This window comes from Octopus bimaculoides, chromosome 18, assembly GCF_046866305.1.
Source record: "Octopus bimaculoides isolate indiv1 chromosome 18, ASM4686630v1, whole genome shotgun sequence".
NCBI lineage: Eukaryota > Metazoa > Mollusca > Cephalopoda > Octopoda > Octopodidae > Octopus > Octopus bimaculoides.
Genome location: NC_142945.1, coordinates 18,358,655 through 18,368,654, shown reverse-complemented (window position 1 = coordinate 18,368,654; position 10,000 = coordinate 18,358,655). Strand labels below are relative to the sequence as shown.

Here is a 10,000-nt window from a genome sequence, read left to right as displayed (position 1 = left end):
ATATATGTATATCTGTGTGTGTGTGTGTGTGTGTGTGTGTGTGTGTGTTTGTCCCCCATCACTGCTTGACAACTGGCGTTGGTGTGTTTATGTCCCCATAACTTAGAGGTTTGGCAAAAGGGACCAACAAAATAAGTACCAGACTTGAAATAAGTCCTGAAGTCAATTCATTCGACTAAAAATTCTTCAAAGTGGTGTCCCAGCACGGCCACAGTCTAATGACTGAAACAAGTAAAAAATAAAAGATGAAGCAAAATTGATAAAAAATAATACAACTTCTCTTTTTATATATTAGAGTCAACAGGCTGTCATCCTGACATCATGTTGCTGCAGAACAAATTTCTTTGTTAAACTTCTGCATTATATCCTTTATCTTTTACTTGGTTGGTCATTAGACTGCAGCTATGGTGGGGCATGACATTGAAGAAATTTTTAGTCTGGTACTTATTCTGCTGTTCTCTTTTTTCCGAACTGCTAAGTTATGAGGATGTAAACAAACTAACACCAGTTGCCAAGCAGTGACAGGACACACTCATATATATATACACAACGGGCTTCTTTCAGTTTCCGTCTACTAAATCCACTCACAAGGCTTTGGTTGGCCCGAGGCTATAGTAGAAGACACTTGTCCAAGGTGTCACGCAGTGGGACTGAACCCGGAGCCATGTGGTTAGCAAGCAAACTTCTTACCACACAATCACGCCTGCAAATTTGTTTAAACCATGGGAAAAAACTTAAATTAATTAAAATGTTTTTTTTATATCTTATTACAAAACTGAAATACATGTACATGGTTGTTCATTACAAAAAAAAAAACAAAAACAAACCTATTTTCCTAAAAGTTATGAGGGAAAAACTCGGATCTTGTGAATTTTCCGAAGTCCTCCCCACCACTACCACCCCCGTTGCTTTCCTCGTGTTTTTGTTTTCATATTCGTTTCCTACACCCTTTTTTTTTTTACACCCGTTGCACTAATTTTTTTTAGCTTTCGTTTCCGGGTAATAATGTCTCATTAACCGAAAGAACATACTGGATAGTATAGTCTAGTCATTAATACACAATAGCTAAAAAAGAAGGGGAAAAAATGGATGGCCACGATTGGGATGTCTTTTATCGTAACTTTGCTCGATAAGAATTGACAACAAAAAATCGAATCGCGTTTATTATGAAACGAAATTAAAGGGAGGTAACTCTAGCAGTGAAAAAATTTTGAAACTTAGGTTATAGAACTTTAACGAGAGGGCTTCTTCATGGCTGCTAGAAATAGCTGCCAAATCTCTCACAAATTACAATGGAAATGTTGAGTAGTATAGTTGTTGGAAACGGAAGGATCAAGGCTGGACTGCGTTTGCTCATAGGCCTGTTCGATGAAGGCTACGTTACTCTGTTTCCCCACGTTTCAGGTCTCATATTTCTGTTTCAAAGTAGGAAGGACTGTATTGTTTAGCCTCAGGCCCATCCCAATCTAGTATACTCATGATCAAAGGTATCCTACCATGACCATCTCATCTTTTTTTCTTATGTACAGAGAACCGAGGACTATGTTATGTAGTGTTCCTTTACTAAAATGGTAGACTGTGAGTTGAAGGAAATTTGGCTGTTACTTCTAGCAGGTTAAACGATTTCATAAAGGCTTCCTCATTAACTTATGCAGTGTATGTCGATAGTACACAGCAGTGATGATATATGGTGGTGGTGGTGGTGGTGATAATATATGGAGGTAGTGGTATGGGGGATAGTGATGATGGTAATGATTCAGTGATGGTAGTGGTGATGATGGTGATACTGATGGTGGTGATGATTCAGTCATATACATCTGACAAAACTGAATTTTAATTTTAATTATTTTTTTTTCCCCACATTTTATTGACAGGAGCATTACTATCAACCATTATGGACGTTAGTCGGCGGAGGACTGAAAAAACTAGAAGATTCCAAGAGAACCATGGCTTCAGTGATACCACCAAATTGTGAATGGATTAACGATTCAGTCGTCGGCTTTGATCCCGACAACAACTTTGTCACTCTCAAAGATGGCAGCAAGGTATAATGTTGTTTTCTTTTATGTTTGATAATGATTTACTTAAGCCCTTCATTCCTTATGAAACATCAGCCGTCAATGACACCCCCACCCCTCACTGTCCTTCATTCTAGGCTGGCTTTTCTGCTTCTCTGTAGTTGGATCCCTGCTTTTTTTTCAGCACTACCTCATTATTTTGCTTCCTGCTATCTTTAAAGTGTATGTTTCCCTAAGAGAAGACCTTCTTCTCCCAGGCCTTGTTAGTTTTGAATTGTAATCAATGCTTCTTTAACTTTGCTTTATTCTACATAGGATGTTGGCCCTATGCAAATCCATTTTTATCTCTAGGAAGAGGTGGTCTGTGTTAGTCGAGCATCTATCATTTGAGTTGTTCAGCATTGGAGACCATACTAGGAGCTTGTGTTCTGACTCTCAGGGTCATTAAGGTATACAAGCCACAACACTGCAACAAGGGCTGGACCTTATGTTGGACATTTAATAATACAGATGTATAATTTAAAAAGTTAATCAAACGATAGAAAATATCAGGTTCAAAGCTGCTTTATTGAGCCTTAGAATTTTTTCTTTTTTCAATCAACTTTATTTTTAAGTTAAACTAATGTTGACAAATTTAATGTTGTCTTTGAATGGCTGCAGCTGAGATGCATTCTACCAAGCCACACTAGGAATTTCTGTTCTCATTAGTCTTGGAAGGTCCTCCATTTCATATTATGTATCTCTGCCAATAATATTAATGTAGTTGAGTGATTTTCATCCACTGTTAGAGTTTGGATGTCTCCAAAATACATCTGATATGGCCTGTTGTCCAGCATGACAGTAGTGGCTAGCAAAGCTTACCCTGCACTGAGCAACAGTAGTAGAGATGAGTGGAATGTGTCTGTAAATCTCTTCTTTTATTTTGTGCTCATACTGTGAGATGTTTAGAGCCTCCATACAATGTCTAGTCTATGTATCATCAAGATATTTAACATAGCAAGCATGAAGAAGATAATTAAAAATAATTAGATAATAATTATAAAGAAGATACATTAGCTCAATCATTAATAGTTTTCTAATAATTTCAGCTAGTAAGGGAGAATATATTGAACATGTTCTAGTCTTATCAACTCTCCTCAGATGAGCATTAGCTTCACCATACATTACTATTAATGCTAGATTCAGTGAAGGAAATAGCTCAGAGCTTGAACTGAACCATTGACCCATGTGGTTCAGAAATTTCATCTCATCAAAGCTACTTTAGTCTACTGTTTTGTTTTAGGTGTTTTATTTATACTTTGCCTTTTTTCTTTGTTGTTATTTATTGGTCCTTGCTTAGGCTGGATGGAAGGAATTTTTTTTACAAATTTTGAGAAAAAAACTCGTGTATTGTTGGAGTATCTAATATCTTTACAGCTGGATAACTTACCTCACTTTAACTGCTCAACTGTGAAGTCAAAGTAAAACATTTTTGTTCAAACTTAATGAAGCAGATAATCTTTCACAAAAGCACAAAAAAACATTATAATTAATGGCTCAGCATAAGTTCATTAATTAATTAAGCGATAAACTTTTAAGGCCATTAATAGTTTCAAGTTTTCGTTCAAGGCTAACGTTTTGAGGGGAGGGTGGGATTAATCAGTTGCACTGATCCCAGTACTGGAGCTGGTACTTTATTTTATTCAAACCAGAAAGGATGAAAGGCAAAGTTAACCTCTACAGTATTTGAACTTAGGATATAAAGAGCTGGAAGAAATGCTACAAAACATTTATTCAGATGCTCTGTCTGCTTGCCACTTTATCAACGCCATTAACAATATTTGTATTGGTAAGGTGACAAGCTGGCAGAATTATTAACACACTGAGTAAAAAGGTTTAGTGGCATTCTGTCCATCTTTGTGATCTGAGTCCAAAATTCTGCTGAGGCCAACATTGCCTTTCATCCTTTTGGGGTTGATAAAATAAGTACCAGTTAAGCATTGGGGTTGATGTAATTGATTTACTCCCACCCCCAAAATTACTGGCCTTGTGCCAAAACTTGAAATCGGTATTTGTTTTGGTAACATGACAAACTAATGCTAATTGGATCCTGAATTAGGATGTTCCAATTTTCAAGGAGGAAGGATATTATGGAACATACTTCCTAACACAAACTTGATTTAGGGTAACAATTTACTCTGAAAAGATGCAGTTACTGGAGTGGTAATTATTATGTGTACTTAATTAAAAATGAACAACAACAACAACAACAGCAACAATGCCATTATTATCATCTCCACTACTATCACCATTGCCATCGTCACCACCACCACCACCACCACCACCACCACCACCATCATCATCATCATCATCATCATCATCACCATCATCATCACCACATATTCCAATATCTTCTATCTTTTTTTACTTGTTTCAGCCTTGTTGAGGCACTGCCTGGAAGTGTATAGTCAATCAAATTCACCATAGTACTTACTTTTTAAATCTGGTACTCTTTTATTCACTGCTTTTGTTGAACCTCTGACTTACAGGTACATAAAGAAGTTGACACCTGTTGTCAAACAGTGGCAATAAGGTGGCAGAGTCAAACATGTACACATATAAAATAGACACATGCACATATATGACAGGCTTCCACACAGTTTCCATCTATCAGATTTACTCCTACAACATGGATTGACCAAGTCAGACCTGATTAAGTAGACTGATAATCACAGCCATTCTTGCAGTGACTGACTGATCGCTTGATTTTTCTGTTTGTTACTCAGTGAAGGAAAACTACCATTCAGAGTTTACTTGGTACTGATATCAGTAATACTAACATTATTGATATCTACTGTATTACTAGATATCAATAATCCTTCCTGCTAAAGACACAAGGCCTGAAATTTTAGGAGAGGCAGGGTTAGTTGGTTACATTGACCCCAGTGTTTCACTGGTATTTAATTTATCAACCCTGAAAGGATGAAAGGCAAAGTCAACCTCAGCAGAATTTGAACTTAGACTGTTAAGATGGACGAAATGCCAGTAAACATTTTGCCTGGGGTGCTAACGATTCTGCCAGCTTGCAACCTTTTTACCAGATTATCAATAATGCTAGTAACAGTTACATTTAAAAGTCCACCTTATGAATTACTATTTGTTTCTGTTGAAAACATTTGAATTTTCTTTCTATTTCAGGTATATTATGAATATTTGGTGCTTGCTTTAGGTTTACAACTAAACTTCGACTGGGTAAGCATAATATCTTTCTGTATATATATATATATATATATATATATATATATATATAAACTTTTGTTCACCATTATATATATATATATATATATATATATATATGTGTATTTATTTTATCCTAATAAATAATAATTCGGATAGAATAAATGGGTTAATAGAAACCAAGGTAGCAAAGATCACAAAATAATTGTGGTGTAATTCCTGTTAGTGAGGCAGAAACTCCTTGATATTTTGGGTATTTGAGTATATATAAAAATTTAAGGAATGGAGTAAACGCATGTTATAACTGCATACTTTATTCCGACACATGTTTCGAAGAATTACAATTTATGCGATCCATAGGAATCGTCGATGTTAAAAATGTAAACTTCTCCTCTATATATATAAACAACTTTTGTTCACCATTATCTTTTAATCCTTTAGCATTCAGATTTCTCTGTCAAATAAAGGGTAAAGACCGCCTTTGGTCATGACTGACCATAGGAAGCACCTAGAAAGTTCCCCTCTGGGGCACAAGTCCTAGAAAGGTTGTTTGTGGAAGACCAGCAATCGCCCATGCATACCAACTTTCTCTCTCTCCATGCCACTGATGTTATCCAAGGGAAAAGCAAAGGCTGATAAAGCTTGGCACCAGTGATGTCACAACTCATTTCTACAACTGAGTGAACTAGAGCAATGTGAAATAAAGTGTCTTGCTCAAGAACGCAACACACAGTTCAATTCCGGTCCAGGAATCGAACTCACTACCTCATGATTGTGAGCACAAGTGCTCTAATCACTGAACCATGTGCCTTCATACTACAGATATAAAAAAAATTAATCATGTAGCTTAGAAATTTTGAAGATGCAATTATTTACTTTTAGAATGACATTGCAAGGTTCAGTATCCACTTTTTCATGCTTTCCTGGGTCAGATGGATTTTGTTGAATCAGAGTGTCTGATTATATATATAACCCTACTTGATCACAAAGGCTCAGAGTGGAGATGGAGCCAACCGTGCGTGCACACACACACACACACACACACACATGTATATGCCCACACACATTGTGTGTGTGTATATGTGTGTGTGTGCACATAAGCATGTATGACTAAGTGTTTATTTCCCTATCTTGACATGTGTGCACTGATTGTAAACATATGAATTGCATCGTTTTTTTTCATTGTTTTGCTGTCCTCTAGAGTGTTCATTGTTAGGTAACCTGAGGGAATCATTGACCTGCTAGGAAACAGGTGAGGGTAGTAACAGGGATGACATCCAACTGTAGAAAATTCTACCTCAGTGGAATCTTATCTGACTGATGCAAGCATGGCAAAGTAGGTGTTAAAACATGATGATGACAATGACGAGGATGATAACAATGATGATGATTATGCTTTGCTGCTAAATGTAAACAAATATAAACAAATATTTATAATTTTCCATGAACAAAAAAAAAAAAATTACATTAAAAATTGGACTCATCCTAACTAGTTTCATCGCTAGAGATTCGTTGTTGGAGAACAAGTACTTTCATTTTCTGTCCACAGGGTGATTGCCAGATTAAGGCTATTTATATCAAACATAGTGGAGGCGCAATGGCCCAGTAGTTAGGGCAGCGGACTCGCGGTCATAGGATCGCGGTTTCGATTCCCAGACTGAGCGTTGTGAGTGTTTATTGAGCGAAAACACCTAAAGCTCCACGAGGCTCCGGCAGGGGATGGTGGTGAACCCTGCTGTACTCTTTCACCACAACTTTCTCTCACTCTTACTTCCTGTTTCCGTTGTGCCTGTAATTCAAAGGGTCAGCCTTGTCACCCTGTGTCACGCTGAATATATCCCGAGAACTACGTTAAGGGTACACGTGTCTGTGGAGTGCTCAGCCACTTTCACATTAATTTCACGAGCAGGCTGTTCCGTTGATCGGATCAACTGGAAGCCTCGACGTCGTAAGCGACAGTGTGCCAACAACAAATATCAAACATAATCTAGAATTCAGCTGAAATATGAGCATGCATTAGATATTATATGTTATGAGGTGTTATATAATATCAACATGTAATCAGGTTGCTTTTGGTATCTTTCCAGGTAAAAGGCTTGCCTGAAGCTTTGATGTCAGATCCTCGAATTTGTTCCAATTACAGTGTTCACACTGTTGGCAAAACATTTTCTGCATTACAGTCCTTTGAAGGCGGCAATGCTATATTCACAGTACCAGCTACCCCCATAAAATGTGGGGGAGCCCCACAGAAGATTATGTATTTAGCTGAAGAATATTTTAATAAGGTAAGTCCAGTCTTCTCTTTTTATTTGGGAAACAGTTTATACATATTCAAAGGAATGGATATCGATTAATTATGAGAATAGCCTTTTCTCTTCTTGAGGTCGATCGAATTAGTATCTGTTGATAAAGTATGGACTTCAGTTGAAATTACCTGATTTCTTATCTAATCTATGAAATAATTGATGTAGTCAACTACATCATAAATGGTAGTATCCTTGCATAACTACAGTCCAGTGACTATAACCAATACAAGGATAAGAGCAAAAGAACATGACGAATACCTAATTCTGACTGAATGTATAGTGAACTGGCATCATATGAACAATGATGACATATACATAAGAACATTCTTACAAACTCACACAGAGAACCATATATATATGTGTATGTGTATATATATATATATATATATATATATATATATATATATATATATATACACACACTGCGTGGCATCTTGGGCAAGTGTCTTCTACTATAGCCTCGGGCCAACCAAAGCCTTGTGAGTGGATTTGGTAGACGGAAACTGAAAGAAGCCCATCGTATATATGTGTATGTGTGTGTATATGTTTGTGTGTCTGTATTTGTCCCCCCAACATCACTTGACAACCGATGCTGGTGTGTTTACGTCTCCGTAACTTAGCGGTTCGGCAAAAGAGACCGATAGAATAAGTACTAGGCTTCCAAAGAATAAGTCCTGGGGGTCGATTTGCTCGACTAAAGGCGGTCCTCCAGCATGGCCACAGTCAAATGACTGAAACAAGTAAAAGAGTAAGAGTATATATATATATATATATATATATATATATATATATATATGTATCTTATCTATAAAGGGCAGATTTTCTCTGTGTGTGTGTGTGTGTGTGTGTGTGTGTGTATGTTTAAAATTCATACATTTACACAATTCCAAATTTCTTGGATGAAATCTATCTCTCCATCTGTATATGGATGTGTGTGTGTGTGTATCTATGTATATATATATAAGTATATACATATATACACGTGTGGATACATGTATGTGCATGTATATATGTGGATCTCACATATATATTTCTTTCTCTCTCACTTTTCTCTCTCTCTCTCCTTTCTTCTCTCCTCCCTCTCTCGCTCTCCTCCCTCTCTCTTCTCTCTCCCTCTCTCTTCTCTCTCCCTCCTCTCTCTCTCTCTCTCTTCTCTCTCCCTTTCTCCCCTCCTCATCAAAACACCAGCTCCTCTTCGTCTATCATAGTTTCGTATTCCTCCAGCCTCATACTCTGCTCAGTTGAGGGATATCATCTTGTGGGTACTTGGTAGCCTCACTGGTGCTCATGTTACGTTAAAAGCACCCAGTCCACTCTGTTAAGTGGCTGGCATTAGGAAGGGCATCAAGATGTAGAAACCATGCCAAAGTAGATATAGAACCTGGCTCTCTGGAATTCCACAGTGTTCATTGGGTTTATAACAAATGAGGGAAACGGAAAGTGGAGTTAGCAAGAATCTTTATTTAGCACAACAATTGTTTCGACCCTCCCTGTATCTGTCTTTTACTGGTAGGATATTGCACAGCTAGTTGTGTTGCATCCTTTAGTGCAGGCTGCATCTCATCAGCCATCTTGTTTTTAAATAAGATACTTCACCTTATATATAGGCGCAGGAGTGGCTGTGTGGTAAGTAGCTTGCTTACTAACCACATGGTTCCGGGTTCAGTCCCACTGCGTGGCACCTTGGGTAAGTGTCTCCTACTATAGCCTCAGGCCGACCAAAGCCTTGTGAGTGGATTTGGTAAATGGAAACTGAAAGAAGCCCGTCGTATGTATGTATGTATATATATGTATGTGTGTTTGTGTTTCTGTGTTTGTCCCCCCACCATCGCTTGACAACCGATGGTGGTGTGTTTACGACCCCCGTAACTTAGCGGTTCGGCAAAAGAGACCGATAGAATAAGTACTAGGCTTCCAAAGAATAAGTCCTGGGGTTGATTTGCTCGACTAAAGGTGGTGCTCCAGCATGGCCGCAGTCAAAATGACTGAAACAAGTAAAAGAGTAAAAGAGATACACACACACACACACACGTACATGCACTCACTTACATATCTACCAACCTTTTGTCACTTTTTCTTATTGTCTAGCTCTTCTTTTGTTTTCAGACTGGCAAGCGTGATAAAGCCAACATTTTATTCAACACTTCTCTAGGTGTGATGTTTGTTGTGAAACACTATTCTGAAAAGCTGTATGAGATTGCCAAAAACCGGTAAGTTTATGCATATGCTTACAATATCTCATTTCAGCAACTGGGGTTTCTTTCATATTACATGCAATGATCCCATTAAACATGATGGAACCACACCAGTTTCTCTAGTTTCCCCTTGTGTGAAGTGAGTAAGCAACATTTTCCTTGGACAGGATAGTGGTCTATCACAGAATATTCTCATATGATCAGTAATATATTGCATATGATTAGGGACACTGAAGTGATGTGGAATAAACCTTTCTTTTCGGAA

General features: G+C 37.6%; 1 protein-coding gene across 2 annotated transcripts in view; it reads left to right on the top strand.

Annotated features, from left to right (window-relative positions):
* LOC106871235 (sulfide:quinone oxidoreductase, mitochondrial) overlaps positions 1-10,000 on the top strand; it is a 62,793-nt gene that overhangs the window by 35,340 nt on the left and 17,453 nt on the right. For both annotated transcript variants that reach the window (XM_089365884.1, XM_089365885.1), the window contains exons 2-5: positions 1,875-2,045; positions 5,196-5,249; positions 7,322-7,519; positions 9,647-9,750. In XM_089365884.1, the coding sequence (XP_089222010.1) occupies positions 1,875-2,045; positions 5,196-5,249; positions 7,322-7,519; positions 9,647-9,750 (527 nt within the window). The remainder of the gene's footprint in view (positions 1-1,874; positions 2,046-5,195; positions 5,250-7,321; positions 7,520-9,646; positions 9,751-10,000) is intronic.